This window comes from Synchiropus splendidus, chromosome 3 (genome assembly GCF_027744825.2).
Source record: "Synchiropus splendidus isolate RoL2022-P1 chromosome 3, RoL_Sspl_1.0, whole genome shotgun sequence".
In the NCBI taxonomy this organism is placed as follows: Eukaryota; Metazoa; Chordata; class Actinopteri; order Syngnathiformes; family Callionymidae; genus Synchiropus; species Synchiropus splendidus.
In genome coordinates, this window is record NC_071336.1 from 17,009,308 (window position 1) to 17,032,697 (window position 23,390).

At 42.3% G+C, this 23,390-nt stretch overlaps 1 protein-coding gene across 22 annotated transcripts in view; it reads left to right on the forward strand.

Moving 5' to 3' along the window:
• The first annotated feature begins 1,386 nt into the window (after positions 1-1,386).
• Positions 1,387-23,390, forward strand: part of camk2d1 (calcium/calmodulin-dependent protein kinase (CaM kinase) II delta 1) — a 48,955-nt gene continuing 26,951 nt past the window's right edge. For all 22 annotated transcript variants that reach the window (XM_053858908.1, XM_053858909.1, XM_053858898.1 and 19 more), the window contains exons 1-2: positions 1,387-1,656; positions 2,092-2,186. In XM_053858908.1, the coding sequence (XP_053714883.1) occupies positions 1,595-1,656; positions 2,092-2,186 (157 nt within the window). In that variant the 5' untranslated portion in view covers positions 1,387-1,594. The remainder of the gene's footprint in view (positions 1,657-2,091; positions 2,187-23,390) is intronic.

Sequence of the window (23,390 nt, forward strand, 5' to 3'; positions counted from 1 at the left end):
CTGATTCAAACGTTTGCTACTTCCTTGCTTCATCAGGAGGTCAACCTCCAGCAACTCTGTCTTGGGCATCCATCAAGACTGAATCAAGAAAATGAAACACGTAACTGAAAAAAGCATCTTGAAGCACAGGACACACTCAACAGGCCCAACCTGGGCAAGGTTCATCCTTATTGCAACAAATGGAAAATGGTTCTTTATCCGGAACTAAATTTAGATTTAGTTAGACTAGATTTTTTTTTTTGATAACAAGATGTTCAACGTGATAGAAATTTAATGGCCAAACCCAAAGTCCACGTCTAAATATACTCCAGAAATCTATTTAAACCGAGGAGGAGACAGTTGTGGCACTGTGGCCCTGAGGGAAATCAGAGGCCACGTGTTCACTTGAACAAGCTCCTCATACCTGATAGTATGAACAAACGTGAGGAGTTGCCCATGTGACTTGGGTGATGCGTCAGTGGTCGTTATGTTTTAGCAGCTCCTCTGATTTTTTGCTGTTCCGTATAATCTTAGCAGGTACAGGATTTATGTGCTCAAACTATGACATAGATAACACTGCCCTCCAGCGGTACAGAAAACACACTGCGACAAAATGATCAAAGTTATCTTTTTTTAATATTAATTTGACTCACAAGAGTGAATAGTTCATACTTAAGGGATGTGTAATAAACCCAATAGAAGAATGTGTTTTACCACTTGTGCAAGAATCGTATTCGTGTTTGCATGAAGTAGCTTGGAAGTGAGAGACTACCTACGTGTACGTGAGTTACAGCTTTGAAACCAGAATACAGTGATAGCAGTAGAGTGACACATTCAACTTATTAAAAAAACAAAGACAAAAAAAAAAAAAAATCTTACCTTTTCTTCCGCTGGATGGCAGCCTTGCACAGCAATTACAACTAGGAAGCGTTAATCCACATATCAAAGAAGTTTTTCAAAATAAAACGTGCACTACGATCCGATGAGGGAGTTTCATGAGTTCTGTTCATTGTTGCAAATCAATCGACCTTTTATTGCGAAACCAAATCATTATTGTTAAATTGTGATGTTTTTTTATTTGAGATTAATAATATTACCGGTTAAATAGTAGGGTCATTTTTTCTTTTCCTGAATTATCCACACTTCGAGATGTAGATTTTCTCCAATCCACTCTGTTTGGTAAATTACATGGCTGGATTGACGATAATGGTATTGTGTAGTTAAGTGTGTACTTTGACTAAGGCTGCTTATTACATAAATAAAAAAATAAATGGGTATTTTTTTCTGAAGGACAATATTACGAGATTATGAAGCATTTGAGTTTAGTACGTTTGGGCTTTATTCTGAAAGAGCTTTACCGGATGTGTTACCCAAATTTAACTCTAACTTGATCTCGGTCAACTAGTCCAAAGTGTCAGCGGAGACGATCACAACAGCAGGTCGCGACGTTCCTGTCACCTCCGAGAGAAGCGGGTCCAAAGCGAGTCGGGGCCGGGAGGAGAGCCGCCCAGCTGGTGTCTGCTTCACGGAACTTGTGCCCAGCAGCTCGCGCTTGTTTCTGCCTGTCACTTGTGTGAAGACGCGGGAAGTGTTCGCGGAGCGACCTCACCTGAACATGGCTTCTACCACCTGTACCAGGTTCACCGACGAGTACCAGCTCTACGAGGAGCTGGGGAAGTAAGTTGGAGCGTATTTTGGGAAATACGTCTTCATATAGTGGGTCACAGGGCAGTCTGACGAGAAGGAAAAATAGTTTGTTAGCGCTGAAATGAAGACCTCCGTGTGTCCCAGTGACGTTCGCATATGTCAGTTATGACTCTATAGTGAATGAATCATGCAAAGTTAGCACTGCGGACGGAAATATCGATGAATGGAAATGTAAACAAATGCGTGCCTTTTGGGGAAATCGCTGACCGAACGAGCAGCGCGTTAGTAATGCACTTGTTACAAACACGTCAAACGCATTGAAAAAAATGAAATTAAAAGTCTCTACTTTCAGTTTCACACCCATTTATTGTGCAAAATTTTATTTTATTTTGGAGTGAGAATTGTTTGTTGCTTATTCGTCATTTGTTTTTTTTTTTGTTTTTTTTGTGTGTCTGTGTTGTGTAGGGGAGCTTTTTCTGTGGTCAGGAGGTGCATGAAGATCTCCTCTGGGCAGGAGTATGCCGCCAAAATAATCAACACCAAGAAGCTGTCAGCTAGAGGTGGGTTCTCTTGTCTCTCCACTCATCTCATCTCCGGACCTTTCTATATGAAACATCATCCTTCATGGGTGCACCGTGCTCGGTTTCCCACGCCCTCGTTCTCATTCTTGTTGATAGTAGCGGGTGGCGAGCCGCTCCGAGGCCACTGCTGCTTTAAGTTCTCTTTCACATTCTCTCACTTCCCGCTTTTCACAACTTGGCTGTTTGAAGCGTCGCCAGCCTGTCAGAAGCCAGCAGCTCAGCTCTGACTCACCGGTGCATATCGATACTTCAGTCGAGCTGTCCCTGACTCACATCACTGTCTTTCACATTAACAGTGAAGGCAATGTGGGGACACACAGCTATTCATCTTTTTTTTTGATGATTTTCTTTTTTTGCGCATGGTTCCACTTCAATAGACTTATCTGACCGTGTGAAGATATTGTGTTGCATTGTTTTTTTAGGAACTTTCTCATCTCACTGTGGTGGTTATGTTTTGTTGTCATCATGATGATTCACTGTTGTGGTGACTGGCTGATTTACAGCAACGCCTCTTCCTTCAAATATCAGAATCAAAACTAAACAGAAACTGTTCACACGTTGATGTATGCACTGCGCTGTTCATGACGTTCGAGTTCATGGTTGCATGATGTCCCTGAAAACCGAATGAATGCCTGACTCGATACCGTCTAAATCAAGCTTGTATCTGCATTGAGAAGCTTGCATGGAGACTTCTCAGAGGACAGAGGAGGAAGAACCACAGAAGAAGGGATCACCAACTGTCCTCCATAACTGACGACTAGATAGCTGTGTCATTGCCATTCACACCATATCTGACCACATATCAACAAAAGCATTAGGATTCAGTCGTGGTTGTGTGAGACAGTGAGTGAGAACCAAGGAGTCGGTGTTAGTGCTCTGAGATGGTACGCCGGAGATGTGTTAATATTTCCAATGAGGGCTGCCAACTCCTCGGCTGCGAGGACTGTGCTGTGATACCACATGTGCCACGCTATGGTGGGTCGGTTTGGTGCTGAGACATATCCATTTCTACAGGTTTCACTCCACCACCTGCTACTTAAAACAGCACTGTTCCAAGGACATGAATGGACTTGGCTAGAAATGTGAAAGAAATGGGAAGTGTGTTATGAGTTATTAGCTTCATCTATTCTGAAACTTGCGAGTGATTGTTACATACGTATTTTACTTGCGTATTTTCATTGGTCCAGCATGGTGATGGCATGAACCATCCTGCCAGTGTGCTGATTCAGCACGATAGTCAAATACAGCTGTCTCAGAACATCTCCCTTAGTACTTCATTCTCACTGGCAGTTGAAGCGGAAGTACTCGAGAGGTCTCAATCAGTTCACTCCACGTTGCATGAAAAGTGGGACAAACCTCAGCAGAGTCATTGCGATCAAGTTATTGCCTCAGTCCGACTCATCGCTGCATAAAAATGTCATCACATTCTGTTCAGAAGGGACAGTACTGACATGAAGAGACAAGTCTCGATCAAACGTGTGATCAGTGTAGTCTTGCATCAACTGAAAGATTGTATCACAATAAAACGTTTTCATTGGAACTGAAAGATAGTCCTTCTGTAACTGAAGCGAATTAGAATGTGATGTGCTGGTGCGCCAATTTTTTACTCCAGTCTGCGATAAGAGGACAGGCATGTTGATGCCAAGTGTGAAGGGATGAGGTGAGATTTGATTGGAACATGGAATCTATTTACCATCAGACATGAAGTCCTTCTGAATCGAAGTGTGACTGAAGTGAACTGCACTACTCCTACAACCTGCATGGTTTTTCACACTTGAGTGGAAGAATGACAGGATTTGGGAGGCGTGTTTTTTTTCTCGCCGCAACTCATCTGAAAATGCCTTTACAGACAGAGAAAACAGACAGTTATTAGCCTCTGTTTAACACCTGTGTTGTACATCGAAATACCTCTCTCCTCCTCTTGCTTTACTGCCTATCTCACCTCAGTAGTCACACACGAATGTCCGTACCGCTGCAACAGTTTGTGATCCTTTGTCTTCAAGGCAGTTGAATGTGGGAGCAACTCTCACATGGGTTGTCTTATCTACTATATGTTCTTCAGTCAATCCCAAACTCGCTCACCAACTTGTCTTCTCACTGTCCATCATTGTGTCACCACAAACACCTCTCTGCGGGCTTTTCGTCCTCAAATATATACATATGTTGCTCTGCACTCCATCTCCTGCTGCTTGCGTCTAGAAAGCAGCTCTCACCTACCTTCGGTTTCTCTCCCCCTCACCTGTCATTATGTTTAGAGTGGGCTGAGGTCCTGCTGTCTTGATGCTGTGCTGCTGATTGAAGCCAAGACTGTTGCTGGCTGACGGCACAGCACCCGAGTGAATATGCTGTCCTGGCTGATGGAGCAGGTGTGGGGGCTTTATGAATCCAACTCAGCTGGTATTTGGAGTTTGAGACTTGAACATTTAAAGATATCCGAAGGCTAAGAGGCTGTATTCCCGTTTTAAGATGTTTAACCTCGAAACCCTTCTGAGTGTAATTGTTGCTGCCCCCACAGGTGAGAGCAGATGTTATAGGAGGTAGGTTGAGAATGATCACTCTTTCACTGAAGAAATTGAACCTCGCAGAGCAAAGTATGTGAGGATGGAATGGTGGCAGGAGGAGGGTTTTTTCTTCTTTTTTTTGTGTGCTGCTCTCGCTATAGGTGGAGTATGGTTACAGGAATTTGGCAGAGAATGTGGAGTTTGGATGATTCATTCTTATCTAAGTCATGGAATTTAGTGACATCATAACCACGAACAAATACAATGAGCCACAGTATTTTTACCCGCAGAATTGAAAGCAACTGCACTCAATGGAGTGTGGAACTAATTTTGAGAATGAAAGTGTGTTGATGTCATCTGTCTTCAGCATCTTTTTATTAAGATGATGCAGTGCATTTAAAGCTCAAGGTGACAAAATCAGAAAATGGCTCAGCGAAAGGGAATTCAGAATGACCTTTGACAAATGTAGAACGATCATCAGCTCATGAAGGGTTGAAGAGAAAGCCCATACAATTCTCCTACGCTTTTAGATTGTTAACATTTCATTCCTACATGTCCTCAGTTATGGATGAGTTATGGAGGAGCTGTGACAAATGCATTTTAATTGAAGTCAAGGTGGTGTGAGCATATTCAGGACAGCTAAAATCTTCTTCTTCCCTCGCAGAGCACGCTGAAAGAACTCGCGTCCTTATGACTCCTCTGACTGCACTGCCCTCTCTACCCAATCTAACCTGTCACAGTTTTTTCCAGGACCAGTTTAAACAGTTAACCGGGTACAACCAAGAGGAAAGTTGCAACGTCCCCCCAATACCTCGGCCACATTTATCCCCTGCCTTTGCAGCTGAATTTGACTCAAGTTTAGATCAGATAGCAGCTTGAAAATGTTACCATCTGGAGATGTGTGGCTGGAAAAAGTGAGCTCACCTTCGCTCTGCAGCTCAGACTCACAGTCTGATTATGAAGTACAGTGTACTACATGTTCATGATTATGTGTCAATGCCAGTTAAGATTTGAACTAATGGAACTTGATTCTGTGATTTTTAAAACATGTTTTCAGGAGTTTGATCCAATAGAACAGCAATCTTCTATCACCTTTAGGTGCCTGCTGATTCATATTAACCGTTAACTGCAGTCATATATGCCATATATGCAACAACAGTTGTTATTGCTTGTGGATTTTTACCTCAGACCGGCAAACGCGATTGTAAAGCGTCAGCGTGGCTGATGCAAATGCAAGCAGGCAGGGTGAATTGAAGGGTTACGTTCAGCGAGGGGGAATCCCAGAGTCACTGTCGGCACTGGCTGTGTGAGGAGAATTCCTAAACAGGAGGATCCATCTAGTTGGAGACTTTAAGTGGCTGTAAACCCTGGCCCCGCTCCAACTGCTGGACTCTGAAGGACAAGCAGCTTTAGCAAGATCAGGTTTGTCAGAAGCTGCAGTGCACTTGTTTATCTGACTCCTACTGATTTCTAAGGGAGGTTTTGCCACTATTTGTGAATTCAAAATGAATAATGACTTTATAAACTGGACCTCTAGTATGTTGCTCTTTATTTTCTGTGTAGTGGTGCACTGAACAGATAGTTTATTTGCTATATACTGTATGTCTGGGATATGCTTCACAAACACCTTTAGTCAAAAGGGTATTAAAGTGTGCTGACTGGTCAGTGTAGATACGTTTAATCTCCCCGTCATGTCTTTTGTGTCCACATTTATGTCCCCAGCATAATGGGGACAGAATGGTGATATTTTCATCTTTAATGTTGTTGTGGGCTCTAGTTCCCATCTCCATAGTGAGCAATCCTATGTGACTCAGTCCAGTGTTACCCCTCCTACCTCTGCTGAAGGGAGAAGCTTAAGAAATCCCTTGCTTTGGATGGAGCAAATCTGTGTGTCCTACAGAGCTAAAGGTCCTGCCACTAGTATTCCGCTGCAACATTATCCAGACGAAGTGAAGTGAGAGCTCGTCTGCTCTGACATCGCCGGCTTGTTAAAAGAGAAACTAGGCCAGTGGTTGAACACGGTCTGAGTGATGCTTGGGTCCGGCGGAGTGGAAATAATCACTTGACAAACCCACCATGCTGTGGAAAAGCTCAGTGCGGTTCAGGAGCCAGCTGTTCTGTCACTTCTGCTTCTGGAAAATACCCCAGGCCCCCACCGTTTGCAAACCCGCTCGTCTTTACCATGGAAACAAAAGAGATAGCGGGCTAAATATAGTCGTCAGGGTGATGGAGTCGTTGAGGAGGAGTTTTCCAGTTTTTAGTCTGGTGTCCCCACAACTGACGGCTTGCATTCGGAGAGGCTCTTAGCCTTTTTACAAAAAAAAAACAAAAAAAACAACCTCTGCTTAAGTCAGTGTGTGACTTTGTCGCTGTTTACGATCTAGTAATGAGGGTCATCATCACCACTTTATGCATTGCTCTGTCTTACCAGTCTTGGCAGGCATGTACACTTTACATCGGTATTTCCAAAGCTATCATTAAGCGCAGATAATGAGTTTTTGTCAAGAGGTAATTCATTCAGTAGTTATGCTGTAACATGAAATGGTAGTATTCGAGCCTAGTGACTTATACATCAATAGGTATTGCACATTATGACAAACCTCCCACGAGCATTGAGTCATTAAGACATGAAGTGACATTCTCCTAAGAAGTTTTTGTTGAAGAGATTTAGTTAAATCGTAAAGCTCCCTGTTTTGAGCTTTACATCTGCCCTCCCTGGCACCATTGACTCTCTTCAAACAGGATGCAAGTTAGTCATATGGCCGCGCCAGTGCTTGGCTGTGCAAATCAACTTGTATGTGTCTTCTTACTACAACAATCAACTTTCTTCATATGATACTTCTAGAGTTTACTTCAATCTGGATTGAATGGGCTCAATCTGACGTTGTGGAAAGGAGCAGAATAAAGAATTAAATATTATTAATGCGTTCCCATTTCCCTGAAACGATGATTCTGCAAGAATTTTAGTTTTGAGTGATTCTCTTTAAACTTCCTTTTTTAAACTTTTGTATATGTATGGTTTCAACTGAGCTTAGTTGCACCGATTGCTGATATTTGACAAGAAGAAGAATTTCGAATGCTCTCTGACAAGTTGACGAGTCTGGTTTTGCCATGTCTCTTGATATTCTGTTCTGGACTGTTACTGTGATTGGATTCTTCTGTGTTGCAGGTCATCAATTGTGAAGTTCAAAGTTATAGAGGCAGGAGTTTTGACAGTCAAAGAAATGGTGACGATAAAAACTGTACTTTTTAATCACAAGAAGTAAATCTCTGTCCAATGTGCTGCTGGAGGTGACTTTTGTTCTGCGAGCAACAGGCTTCAATTATTATGATCTTGATCTCTGGATTTTTCCATCAAAACCATTTTTCCATGCCAAAAACCAACATAATCATGTCCACCTCCATGGTATGTTAGATGTTTGTTTTCTGTCTGAATACTTGAGATTTCATCTTCAACAAAGAGATCATCTTACTGAAGGCAGGGCAGCTCTCATTTAATCTGTGGCGGTGCGCCACGATCGTTTTCATGTAGCGGAAAACCTGGTCTTAGTCGGGTTTCTGGTAGAGTTCCATTTCTGGCTCTGTACATTACTAACAATGTTAGTGTCTCTTGCTGGATCCAGCATTTACTGAACTGAAGGTTTTGCATAGGGGTTATTTGTGCGTGCTGTATAGTCAACTATCCGTATTACTCTTCGGCCCTGTTTGTGTAGGACAAGCCTGGCCTTGACAAGAAGTTATTGTCTTTTTTTCAAGATGTGTGTGAATACAACAAACATTCATGTGAAGTGAGATTTAATAAGGAGCAAAGATAGCTGTTTCCCCAGAAGGAGATCTGCACCGGTTTCTGAACCTACTTAGTTGTGGCTCGTCTATTGCTGACAGCTTGGTTTGTTAGACACAATGTTTGCTATGAATCAGACATTCAGAGATGTGTTTACTGTCTATATGTTGCTGTTTGTTTTTAAACATTTCATTATTTGACTTGATCAGCCTCTTGAAACAGAGTCATTATAGTGTAGGATCACAAGTGTAAGTAAAGGTGATGCACACGGTTTTGTGTGTTTGAATTGTCGTTGAGTTGAATCAGTCGTAACTGATGCACAGCTGCTGGGATCTAAAAATAGCTCATTATAATGACACAAGGGAGCATGAAACCCAGAAATCAGGCTGCCATGTAAGAGAGCAGCGGAGAGCGGAGAACTCCCCGCGCTGTGAAAGAAAAAGAAGGTATTTTCACGTCTCCCTACCTAATTTTCCCATCAATCAACAGACAGTGTTTGCTTTTTGTTTCTAAATGGTAATGAATGCCTCTTCTGCTGCACAGAACGTTCATGTCCCAGAGGGTGTGAAGAACCATGAAGAGAAACCAGAGGATATAAACAGCGTGTCACAAAAATGGCTATTTTAGTAAGCTGTTTGTTAAATGAAACCTTAGCAGAGCGTTTGTGACAGGTTTACGGGCCCCAGAGCGGTAGTAGTGAACAAATATTTGGATATGTGTGTGGGACCTCCTCAGAATTAGAATGAGTTGTGTATAATTAAAAGACATAAGAATGTGTTTTGGTAATATTGCCAACTTGCTCTTTTCAATGCTATTTTCAATGGAAGGCTTCTGGTTCAGCACCAAGCAACAATAGTGCCCAGTCATTCTAAGTCCAGTAGAGGGTCTGCATCTTCACACTTTTTTCGTGAACTGAAACAAAACAGTTAAATGAAATTGTTAACACTTATAACTTTAATAGTCTAATGTCTCCTGCATCCCATTTGACACTGTTGGATCTATCTAAGCAAGTTGTCCATGTTGTTTTTTACTTATACAGTCATTGGTTGATACTGCTTGTGCTCTGGTCTCTGGTCCCTTATTGTTCAACCAACTTACTTTACATAACATACCACATGCATCATTCCATCATACATCTCAGAGAGATTGAAAAGGAGCACACATCTACTGTAAGGTTGTATGTTGCCATGTATAATGTATTTGTTTGAGTTTTTTTCTGTGCTCCTTACATGTAGGTTCATTCAATTCCCTCTCATGTATGTGCGCCTGTTGTGAGTTGGAAGGAAAATGCTTCCAGAGATATCAGAGACACATTTGATAGAACAGATAGAAGAGCTTAATTTATCTAACAATATTGAAAATGTTCACCTTTTGGGGCTCAGTGACACTAGAAGTGTTGTCATCTCCAGGCCAATTGTAGGAACACATGAGCAGCAAGCGATTGATTTGCTGGAATAGTTGCTGCAGTAAGTTGATAAACTTACTGAAAAGAAGATACCCCAGTGACATCCTAAGATCGAAAGCTCACTGTTTTCATTCACATGGCTACAGGCTTCCACCGTGTCTCAGTTTGTATGCAGCAGGTGGCGGTTATCTGTGATGAAATACATCAGCTGCCAGTGTTAAGCTCATTTGTGGCTATCAACTATTCTATCAAATGGCACAGAAAGCACCTCAGAACGGATAAGCTGCAATGTCTCTCTTGCTGGGAAATAATGAGGCAGGCTGGATTTCTGCAGATTTGTGTCTCGCTCTTGCTAAAAGTGGACTCTGGCGTCTTTCAGGCTTGACATATATGTGATAAATCACGTGATTCAAAAGGCTTCAACCTTATGGTCCATTCCGCTCAGGTTCAGGTCTGTCTCTCATCTTTTTTGAAACATTGGTGATAAACTAGAGTATTCCTTCTGGGCTTTATTCTAAATCTTGATTTAGACAAGTAGGCCAGCCACTGGAGAACCATGCTGCCGACATTAATTAGGGCTTTTATTCAGACAGACATTGGTGGCTCCAGCCTGGAGATGAAACGAACACCCTTTCCTAATAAACCACTTTGATGGATCCTTCAGAGATGAGCCACACCATCTTACACCACTTTCCCTTCTGGCCATTCCTAATTCTGATTCATATTCCTGTGGGCCTCTGATATTTGTGCCTCAGAATACACTATATTCTGGTCATTCAGTCCAGTCTGTGCTTAAATCTCTCTGTACCTTGAACATTCAATGGTGTTCATTTGAATTGACTCTTGTACGTGTCAATATTTGTTTTCTTTCTTATCATAACAGAAGATCCACAAAGAAGTGTAGCTAGACTAGGATCCTGTGTAATTGTGGCCCTGTCCCTCCTGTTGAGGTCCCACTGGCATGAATGGAAAGTCACAGTAGTCAGAAAGTAAATCCACATTATTTATTATTTAAAATACACTCACCCCAATCCAGCCCTTCTGCATAGTCATTTTCTATTAACCGAGTGATGACTCATTGTATTGTGTTTACATATAGTTATATTTACTAGTCTACTGGGCAAACTGCGTAAAGACAAAAATAACTTGGGTAATGTTGAGCAATTACTCTGCTCACCTTCCCTGGGCATCCTCAAACTGTCTTCTAGGAAAATCGCCACTTTTGATCTTTAACAAGCTGTGCCCTCACACTGACTTGATCCACTGAACATGGTGTTGCTATGACGATGTTGGAACACACCTCTGGTTCTTCAAAATGCTGTGTGGACAGGAATAGCTCTGGCGTCCCACCTATCTTAGCTTTCCGTTTTTTTCCTGTATACTGAAGGAATAATTGGATTCTGAAGTTATAATGAACAGAGGACATCTGCAGCCTGTTCTGGCTGTCAATATGGTTGCAAAATAAAACACTACAATTGCATAGCCATTGCAATTTTACTGCAATTCTGTTATGCCTAAATATATGCAAGACTTCAATTCAAGTTTATTGGTTTGGGAAGAGCTTATCTCATCAAGCTGGTATTTGTACATTAAAAAAAACTGTTGACTTTGGTTAATCTTCTGCAGAAATTGATGCCTTATAACAGAACGCTTTTGTCGCAGTTAGAAAATGTCAAAGTATTGACTTTTCATATTCTGTTCATGAGCAAGGTGAAACTTTAGTCACCATTTCACATCTGATCTTTTTGTAAATATTGTATTGATTAGTTTGAGTAGTTGTGGGTGGCTGACCGCAGAGGACCACACTGAATGTGCTAGCTTTTTATTCTTGGTCCTCTCTTTTTGGCTCCACAATGTTCCACCAAAACATTTCCATAATATATTGGTTCTGGTCTGTTTCTAGAAAACGGATGAAAATGTTCCCATTTGTGGGCCATTGTACCATGTCTATGATTTCACCTGGAACATATGATTTACCCAAAACTAACATTTATGTTTGTCAGCGATACCTCAAGTTTACACAAATTCCAGGTGTCTATCTATATTCGAACGAAAGTAAGGTGCGATTTTGAAGATGTCCAAATAACCGGTCATGTACTCAAAAACGTGGCTCTCCTGGTTTTCATCTTGGTTGCTTAAAACAGAACAATCATTTTGGTTTCATTCTTTTGCAGAGTTAAGGGAGCCTTCAGGTCTGTACCTTAGCCGACGTAAAAACAAGCTTTTGAATTGGTGCTGGGAAAGTTGAATCACTATTCGGTAGTGACTGAGAATCTAAACATTTTACTGTTTTCTTTCTTTCTGGCACTGAATGGCTTTTTTTCTACCTTTGTATGTAATACAATTCTAAGCAAAGAAGGATCTAACGTACGTCAAACTACATCAAACAACTTGATTTCCTAGTCTCTTCTTTGGGGAGTGACTGGAAGACCAATATCTCTGATACAAGCCGTCAGAATGAGTTTTTTCAGAGGTGTCTGGACTGTCACCTGGGAGTGACTCTGAATAAAACTACTGCTCAGCCTGAGAGAAGTCGGTTGACCCACTCGTCTCCACAGGATGTCTGCTGTACGTCTCCCAGGTGAGGTTTTTTCAAGTCTGTCCAACAGGGATGAGATCCTGGGATAGGTCCAGGTTGCTTTGACTACTGCATAACCCAACCTTGGGACACAGAGGGGAACTTACAGTTTTGAGTATTAAAGGATTTTATGTTTCATTTGTCTCATCTCCCTGAGTCTCTGACAAGAACTATACTTTTACAACCACCTTAACTCCATACTGATCACATGATAATATGTTGAATTCTGTTGGATCAAAACTACACTCGACAACTTTAAAGTCTTTGATGATTGAATTGCGGAAGTAATTATAAATATCCTCCAGACAAAACAAAAAGCACTTAAGAGATTTAGTGGCTTTTTTGTTGACTCATCTCTAAAAATAAAAAGCAGGTTCTGGTGTTCTCTTGTGTGTTTCTGCATCCATCAAGAGTTCTTCAGTCCCTGCATATTTTTCTCATATTTCTATGGTACATGATGACCACCAGCATTTTTCTTTTCTTTATGTGATACGTGAGACTATTAAGGCTTTTAAAAGAGTATAATAGATGAATAATGTCTTGGTTTAAATGTAAAACACCTTGCCTCTGGCAGGGATGTGTTTTGCAAATGTGCACTCACTGGTGTTCCCTATCGCTGGCTTCAGCTCCTCTGCCACTGGTAGTTTGTCACTTATTTCCTCCCACACAGGATGAAAATAAACTAGTATAGCCAACCACAATATGATATCACACATTCTCCCTCATTTCCAGCATGACTGTCTCTAGAGCTCATCCGTAGTTATCAGCTGGGGAAACCTGTTACATGCTAATCTGAAGAGATGGACAATGTAGGAAGAAGACACAGTGAAGCAGTTTTTCATTGAATGTTTTTCCGTCCGTTCATTCTTTTTAAATTGGAAGTTTAACAGACTAATAACACACATTATATAATGACTTTGGCAATTCCTGTAAAAGTCCAGTGTTACATCATCGCTAATCATGAACTGTGTGAAATTTCTCTCCTTTGCCTCCTTTCTTTTGTTTATCTTAATGGGGCTTTACGAGGCAATTCAATTCATGAATCCAAAATCAATGCTTTACAAGGCATTAAAAGGTCTTTAATCAAAATCTCAAACATGTTAAAAATAGGGAAACACTGAACATTCGGTGGCTTTATATATTTGGCAAAATAGTGCAAGAAAAGCAACCTCATCAAACACTGTGCATTTATTTATTTTATTTATGCCGCATTTTTAGAAAATAGTAAAAAAAACACTTGAATTGGTTGCCCCTGGATTCATGTTGCAGTTCATGTATGCAGCTACTTCTGATCGAGACTTTTTTTTGGGGCCACCTTTCAAGGAGTAAATTTAATGAGAATTGCCTCATTTAATTTATAATTGATGCGGTGTCCTGCCTGTAATGTCAGTGAATAATGGTCAAAAACCCTCAGCAAGGGCTATCGCCGCTTTTTGACGATAATTTCCACTCCAAGTTTGTGAGGAAGTGCTCACCATTCTTCTGGTGAAGCCAGAGGCAGATAAAAATGAACAAAATGTTTTGATTTTGATGATTTTTGTACTGTTTCCGCTTCGCCTCAGTATTATATTTTTTGGTCTGTGAAGTGTTGATCTGCCACTCTGTAGTTCAAACAAGTGCTGTGCCTCATCCTAGTCTGTGGATTTGTGTTTTTGTATGGTTGCATGTGTAATCCAGGGTTGCTAATCCCGGTCTCGTGCAAAGCTGTCGTCACTTCATCACAGCCGGAGGGATTCACACTCCTCCTATGGCCCCTGGATTATCTCTTTCCTCTGCCTTTGTTTCCTCTCATGATAGCACATCTGTCAAGAAGCTTTCCGAGTAGCAGCGCTTGTGCTGAATTGACAGCTGGGAGAGGGTGGAGTGGTTGCCTTGTTTGAAATGTTTGTTCATTGAGCATCCTGTGCATGATTGAGCAGTTTGGGGCAAAATATGGAGACAGTCTTGCAAATGTCATAAGAATCTAAATATTTTTTCCCCTGGTTGTGATGGGGCGTAAGGTGCATCTTCCACTGTCCTCTTTAATGGTCTATCTTAAAGGCAACAGTGACGGTACTCACATTGTGACTCATACTTTGCTACATGTTGACAAAAACACCTGAAATCCCAGTGTGGGGGCCTCTATGCTGCTACAGCACTCGGGAGAACCCTGCGGTAAGCCTTTCCCTCAAGCATTTGTGTCCATCTAAGACGTGTTTTTCCAATAGACAGCTGGGGTAGGAGGAAGGGTTGTGGAAGTCACATTCCTGACCATCAGTAAAGCTGTTTATTACCAGCTGTCTGCCTCATTTACTCTTAGTGGTCATTAACGCTCCAACTAGTCGTGAGCGATATGGGCAAAAAGTGTATCTCAATAAATTCTGCACATTCTGACAATCATGGTACAAATCACAATACATACATTGGTCTGACAAGGTACAACGTAGTGTGACAAGCGCATCTAATAGAATGACAACTGTTATGCTGCTTAATGCATGAAACAGTTATATGCAAGTCATGTAACTCAGTTATATGTAAGTACATGTAAGTGGCAGGTTGTGTTCTATACAATACAGGGGTCTGTCTCCAACATCAACAAAGGATGTGTTTATGTTTAAATATAATGGGTAAATAAGTGCACAGATGGGCAATTTGATATTTAATGTCTCACATAAAATAGAGATGTAATAAATGCTGATGAGAGATTTGAAGTTAGTTCAGTATTTCAGGCTAGCATGATCTAAACTGAACTTGTCATGTTTTCCGTATTTTTCATCGATGAAGTCATGTTAATTCAGCAGAGTTGAGGGTCAACCTGAGGTGCTTCAGTCCATCAGCCCCAACACACACACACACACACAAACACAGCGCTACTGACTCACTCTCATATTATTGAGGTAACTGGTTGTATAGTACTAATAAACTTATTATCATATGTAACTCAGAATGCATGTAGATTAAAAGGTAACTCAGGATCGATAATCCTTTATTCAACCAGTATTAAACACTAGGTCACTGAGTCCACTGAAGAAGAGAGCATAAACCCCGCTGTCTGCCCTCTAGCTGTTATAATGTAGTTGTGTGTCTCTTGGTGTGTAGTGCCCAGCTCAACTGTCTGTGCAAATGCGTACTCAGTGGGGAGTATGGTTCCAAGGGAACTTGTGCGTAACATGCAAGTCCAATGCTGTGAGCACGCCGTGTGCTGGTGTTTATTGAATTTAGTGTAAGATATTAAATTCTCATCAAAGGCATGGTTTTCCAACCTCTTCTATTTGCTGTGACGTGGCATGATAAATCACAACTTCACGTCAAGAGTGCTTAATTTGAGAGTGACTAGCCTGGCGACCCTAGAGGAAAACCTAATGGTTGAAAACAGCAGGAATGCAACGCAAGCTCAGCTTCAGTTTTTGTGCGTACTGCGTATTTACTTGGGACTCCAAGTTCCAGAGCAATTCAAGACAACAAACCCATTCTGTTTTGTTTCCCTAACTATTCAGAGTGACTCAGGCTTAATTGCTGGCTTTGTGAAATCAAAATTTTAACACGCCAAAACTGGGTACATTTTTCTGTAAAGAGACAATGAGTCAGATGTAACCGCAGCCAAACAGCGTTTATGTTGCGAATCTAGCTATTCTTTGCTGGGTGACCATCAGTGGGGTTTACCATATTTATTACTGCATCTCATCCACAGCTGTCAGTCTGCCACAGGCTTGGTGACTGTGTAAGTAAAAACATGGCATAGATGTCTTTTCCTTTGCAGTCATTTCACAATCATCGTTTTTTTTTAATGCGCTGTATATTGTTGGATTACAATACCCAATTTTGGTCACTAACTAGGATTCCAATTGAGGATAACTTCATTTTAATTGGACACTTACTTGTTCTAGATGAGACATTTGTGTCTTGAAGTCACAACTGAACCTGTCAGAACCTGACTCTGAGTTTTACCTCTGGTTCTGAAAGTGGCTCTGCAACATTTTCCCCTCTGGCTCCTAGTGATACAGTTTCATCCTGAAATGGTGATTGTTTTTTTTTTGCTTAGTTAATTTTGTTTTTTCCCCGCCATCCATATTTTGTTCCACCGAGGCTACTGCCCTGTTGACATTGTGTGTGACATAATTTCATTATGAAATTGAGAGCGCCACATGAATCAGTGGATCAATAAGCTTGTGCACGCTATTCTACAAGTGGTACTGGCTCCTCTATTTCTAGCCAGCTACCCTCCTTCTGCAGAGTCTTTTTTTCACATTCATTCATAAGGGTTAGAGAGATGAAGACAATGAGGACCACTCGTAATATCATTACCGGCGGCACTCTTGTTCCAACATGTTGTGTTCACAGCACTCTTGGTTACACAAGTACTTATTATGGCCTTTTGTTTTGGATGGTTTGGTAAGGTGTGAGGCTGGGAAAAGCATTATGTCAATGAGCAGTACCCACAAAATTGGAATGTAAATGTGTGGGTGGGTGTCATGTTGAATCTTTTGTTTTACTCGAAATATGTATATGTATGTATAGTCTTCATGGAATCTTGAGTATGTTTAATTATGTTTCTTTTTTAGAGAGCTAATTCAATGGTTCTGTTCTACAGAATATATTGTTGTCAGTGACTGTTATTGTTTCTGGTCTATTTAGCTTGACTTTGAACAAATGTGTGCCGCCATGTTGTGTAAATAATTTATGGTAAATATTAATATTGATTTTTCAATCCTTTTTATACTATAATGTGACTTGTGACAAATTATATTTCCTTTGGCAAGTTAATAATGCAAGGTGTCTTGAATTTCATTATTATTCTTTTAGATATTCTTTAAGATGGTTGCCATGATGAGGCCGTTAAGAAAAGCCCCCATAGACTCCAGCGAAAATCCTCTGCCCTTCACCCCACCGTGAGGATCAGCCTTTATTTATCATGTATTACATTTATGTGATTACCTGACAGCATAAATCAAGAGGTCGAGGGCATGTCATAAGCTGTATGTTTCCATTACCAACACTGAATCACTAATGGCCCCTGCCATCAAGACATTGATGCTCACGCTCATGTGAGAGATGAGTTCAGGGAAGGCTGAGATGGCACTCAGCTAAGACAGCAGATTTACAGTTTTTCATTCCAATATTGAACCACAGGAGGGAAAGAAACATTGGTAAAGGAAGCATTATCAAAAGATGCCGACGGAGTGTAGGTTAGGGAGATGGCCTAGTGAAGATCAAAGACAGTGTGTGGGTGGCAGTGAATGAAGGTTGCCATCAGGGTTGATGGTGCGGCCATATGTGCATGTGCTTTGACAGTCTGTGCTTTCTCTTATATAGGACGCCATTGATGTGTACATTGAGTGATTAAATGGCATGGAACCTTAAAGCAAGCCAGCATCTACACGCTGATGTTCTTTTCCACGCCCCGATACGGGAGCCAAAATGAGATCTATATAGTTCATGTTGTATGCTAGCCCTAATCTGTGAAAGCCTGGATGATGGTACTTTCTCTTGCATTTACGCTGAAATCTCTTCCTCTTATGTAAGCACGCTTGGAGAGACGCACAGGAATGTGGGGACACCCTCTAGCTGCATTTTTAAAGCTGTTTGTCAAAGCAGGTCTGTGCCTGTTCAGAAACGCAGATGACGCCGTGCTTTATGACAAGATTGCCATCTTGTCTCTAGATAGATAGATAGATAGATAGATACTTTATTGATCTCTGAAGAGAAATTCCCATTTCCAGCAGCATGACAGGTGGAAACATAAGAGCAAGTAAAAAAAAAAAAAAAAAAAAAAAAAATGCTACAGATAGGAAATTAAAATAAATAACAACAGTTCAGCATGTGAATGTGTGTGTGTGTCACGAACTAAAGTGCACGTGTGTCTTTGGTGTGAGTGTGTAGTGAGTCTAGAGTGTATAGTGTCCATTTTATCGTCCTCCCCGAGAGATGTTGAAGAGCCGAATGGCGTGAGGGAGGAACGATCTCCTCAGTCTGTCTGTGGAGCAGGACAATGACAGCAGTCTGTCGCTGAAACTACTCCTCTGTCTGGAGATGGTGTTGTGCAGAGGATGACTGGGATTGTCAATGATGGACAGAAACCTGTTCAATGCCCGTCTCTCTGCCACTGATGTTAGGCTGTCCAGCTCTGTGCCAACAACAGAGCCTGCCTTCCTCACCAGTTTGTCCAGGCGTGCAGCATCCTTCTTCTTCAAGGTGCTCCCCCAGCACACTACTGCATACATGAGGGCGCTCGCTACCACAGACTGGTAGAAGATCTGTAGCAGCTTCTTGCAGATGTTGAAGGACGCCAGCCTTCTGAGGAAGTACATGCGGCTCTGTCCCTTTCTGCACAGAGCATCAGTGTTGGCAGTCCAGTCCAGTTTGTCATCCAACTGCACTCCCAGGTATTTGTAAGTGTGGACCACCTCCACACAATCTCCTTTGATGGTGACTGGTTCTGGATGCGGCCTGGGTCTCCTAAAGTCCACCACCATCTCTCTGGTCTTGGTGGTGTTTAGGAGCAGGTGGTTGGAGTCGCACCATGTGACAAAGTCCTGGATCAGTTTCCTGTACTCATCCTCTTGTCCACTCCTGATGCACCCCACGATGGCCGTGTCGTCTGCGAACTTCTGCACATGGCAGAGCTCCGTGTTGGACTGGAAGTCGGAGGTGTACAGGGTGAACAGGACCGGAGAGAGTACAGTTCCCTGCGGTGCTCCTGTGCTGCTGGCCACAGTGTCAGACCTGCTGTCCCCCAGCCTCACAAACTGAGGTCTGTTGGTCAGGTAATCAGTGATCCATGCCACCAGGTGTGTTTCAACTCCCATCTCCGTCAGTTTGTCCCTGAGCAGCAGTGGCTGGATTGTGTTGAAGGTGCTGGAGAAGTCCAAAAATGTAATCCTCACAGCACCACTACCTCTGTCCAGGTGAGATAGGGACCGGTGGAGCAGAAAGATGATGGCATCCTCCACTCCCGTCTTCTCTCTGTATGCAAACTGCAGTGGGTCCAGGGCGTGGTGGATCTGTGGCCTCAGGTGGTGGAGCAGCAGCCGTTCCATGGTCTTCATCACGTGTGACGTCAGGGCGACTGGCCTGAAGTCGTTCAGTTCACCAGGGTGTGGTTTCTTTGGGACTGGGATGATGCAGGATGTCTTCCACAGCTGGGGGACCCTCCCTTCTCCCAAACTCAGGTTGAATATGCGTTGAAGGGGGTGTCCCAGCTCCCTCGCGCAGGCCTTCAGCAGTCTCGGGGATACTCCATCAGGACCTGCAGCTTTGTTGGGGCGCAGCCTCTTCAGCTCTCCACAGACCTGAGCTGCTGTGAATGTCGTTATGGGGGGAGGGGAGGTGTCCTCTTCTCTGTTGATGACGACTTGAGGGACAGTGGGGGCTGCTGTGTTCAGAGGTGTGAACGGTTTGGGCTGGTCAAACCTATTGAAGAATTGGTTAAGCTGGTTTGCCCTTCCTACACCCCCCTCAGTGGGGGCACCTCTCTTGGAGTTGCAGCCAGTGATGGTCTTCATCCCTTCCCACACTTCCCTCATGTTGTTGGCCTGCATCTTTTGTTCTATTTTCTTTCTGTATTGCTCCTTCGCCTCCCTGAGCTGGGCTCTTAGTTCTCTCTGTATCCGCTTGAGCTCCTGGGTGTTGCCCTCTTTAAAGGCTCTCTTCTTCAGGTTCAGAAGGCCCTTGATGTCACTTGTTATCCAGGGCTTGTTGTTAGCGAAGCATCGTACAGTTCTGACTGGAACCACAGTGTCCATACAGAAGTTAATGTAGTCCGTTGTGCAGTCAACCATCTCCTCCATGTTCTTGCTGTTAGGCTCCTGAAGTGTTTCCCAGTCCGTGATTTCGAAGCAGTCCTTCAGGGTCAGCTCGGCTTCAGGAGACCACTTCCTGAATGAGCGCGTTGTTGTGGGTAGTTTCCTCACTCGGGGTGAGTAGTGAGGTTTCAGCAGGACAAGGTTGTGGTCTGCTTTCCCCAGTGCAGGCAGGGGGGTGGCTCTGTATGCATCCTTCACATTTGCATACATCAGGTCTAAAGTCCTCTTCCCCCTGGTGTAACAGTCCACATACTGGTTAAAAGCAGCCAGTGTATTGTCCAAGGTGACATGGTTAAAGTCCCCAGAGATTAGCACAAGAGCCTCAGGATGCTTCGTTTGGAGTCTTGCCACAGCGCCGTGGATGACGTCACACGCAGCCTCCGAGTCGGCTCGCGGGGGAATGTAAACGATGAGCACAATGGCGTGGCTGAACTCCCTGGGCAGGTAGTAGGGACGTAAACTCACAGCCAAGAGTTCGATGTCCCTGCAGCAGGTGGAGATTTTAATGTTCACATGCCCAGGATTGCACCATCGTTTGTTCACATACAGTGCGAGTCCTCCTCCTTTACGCTTCCCACAGGCGTTCGTGTCTCTGTCCGCTCTGACTGCGCTGAAGTCCGGTAGCTCCACGTTAGCATCTGGTATGCTATCAGTAAGCCACGTCTCAGTGAAACACAGTAAACTGCACTCCCTGAAGGTCTTCACATTCTTTGTCAGCGCAGCCAGTTCGTCGATCTTGTTCGGTAGTGAGTTGACGTTTCCCATGATCATTGAGGGGACCGGGGGCTTGAATCTCCACTTCTTTGCTAGCCGCCTAGCCTTTAGCTTAGCGCCGGCTCTGCAGCCCCGGTACGGCTTCCTTACCTCCACAGGTAAACGGGGAACCACTCCGATGTGAGACTTTGCTCTCAGGTCGTATATAAAGTTTCTCGAATAAATGAGTCTCAGCGTGGAACTGAGACACAAATACACTGGACAAATACACTCTATGCACAAGAGAAATGCCGTTTCCTCTGTGAACACCCCAGAGGTGCCACGTTGTTGCCTTGACTGAACATTTTGGCCATGTTTAACTTGATGTGTGTAAACACATGGAGTTCCTTAAGCTAGTGTCTCAGTTTTGTCTCATTGCTCTGCTAGAAGATGAGCTCCTTTATGACAGGCAGCTGTGTAATATTAATTCATGAATTGTGGTTTATCAGTATGTATGCATCGATCTTAAGCAGGCAAGTCCTCTCAGTTGATTTAACAGGATCAAGTTAAGTGCAAGTCTTGTGTTGCAAAACAAGTGCAGGGATTCCACTGGCTCAGTCTAGTGAGTGATTTAGGGACCTGATTTGTTTTGGGAGCCAGCTCAACTTTTTGTGCTCGTACTGTAATACATGACAAACCTCCATTTGAAAAAAAAAATTATATATATATATATATATATATATATATATATATATATATATATATATATATATATATATATATATATATATTGCCTTGCCAAGTGCATAGCCACTTTCACTTTTAATTTACATTATTGTGGTCTCTGCCGTTCACAGATATTATTTTTGTTTTCAGATACGTCGCACCAAAAAAACAGATGAACAATAGAAAGTAGTCAAAGGAATATGTGTTTGACTCCTCACATGATAGTTTGAAGCTTCACATGGGAAAGTCACTGATTATTTTACCCTCACAATGTCACCATAATGTGACATATTGTGTGTTTTGGCTATGAATTAGATTCACTGTTACTCATTACCAACTTGCGTCTGATAATGGTTCTTCTTCTGCATGAACGGGGGAAGACAAACACAAACCCAACATTCCTTCTTCTCTGGCCTGTCCCAAATTTCACTTTGTTCTTTGACTGTAAGAAGAAACAATGTAGCAGAGTTGCTTGAGATGTTCATGTAAGGGAAGTGTGATGTGCAGTTTTAGGTGAGAAGAACCACTGTAGAATGATTTTAATGAACAGAGCATGGTGTAAGACCAGACAAACATCTTCAACGCGTTTTTCAAGTCAGTATGCAAACAAAGCAGCGAGCGTATGTTTCCTTCCTCTCCCTCTCTTGGTACAGTGTTTTTGTTTTCAGAAATGGTCATAGTCATAGTCCAATCACACCAAAAACCAGATCAGCCCCAATGCATTATAGTATTGTGACCTGAAAATGAGTGTTCAAACATTTTGTTTCCGCTTGCGTTTGCAAATTTTACCCTCTTTTGTGACTGCAGTTTGATACATTAGCTTCCTTTTCTGTTGTTGCATTTTGCCTTTTTCATAACATGCTGCTACTTCTATTTGATACATGAACACGAGATGAGTTGCTCTCAAATGCAATAACTTATGTTTTACAAGAAAAGCTGATTCTACTGATTCAGCTATTTTAACAAGAAAAAAAAAAGGAATTTAATTGAGACCATGTGTTTTCTCGTAACCATCTGCCAAAAACACAAACACTAAATTAACACAAAATTACCATAGAAGAAAAGCTGCAAAGCTACAGATCATGTTATCTGGAACCACTTTTACTTTTTAACAATGATGACTTACAGAACCATGGTCCTTGTTCCTTTGGCTTCCGTTATCTAGTCACCACAAAAATTGTTCTTGTTATTTAAGAAAACTTCATGTTATGACTCATGCTCTCAAACAATGACTCTGCAATTAAAGAGATGGACAAGGTACTTTGGAACAAATGATCTACTGGGGACTTTCTGGAAAAAGTCACATTTGCAGCAGAAATTATTGTCATTAACATTAGAATGAAACAGTTTAACTGGAATAACTAGAACTTCAGGAACATTCATTCTTTGTGACTAAAGGTGAGATATTCCACTTTGCTGTTTTATATTCAAGCCCTGAGGAAAAATGTGACAGATTAAGAACAGAACAAAATGAAATGCAAAGTGTTACCTATTAGCTGCAGGGAACAAAAAGGTGACTGTGGCTGTGTTAAGAAAATAGACAGGATAGATTTCTAAAAGGGCGGCGCAGCGGAGAAATGGTTAGCACTGCTGCCTCTCAGCAAGGGTTCGAATCCAGCTCTGGATCTTTCTGGGTATAGTTTGCATGTTCTCCCTGTGCCTGCGTGGGGTTACTCCGGGCACTCTGGTTTCCTCCCACAGTCCAAAGACATGCT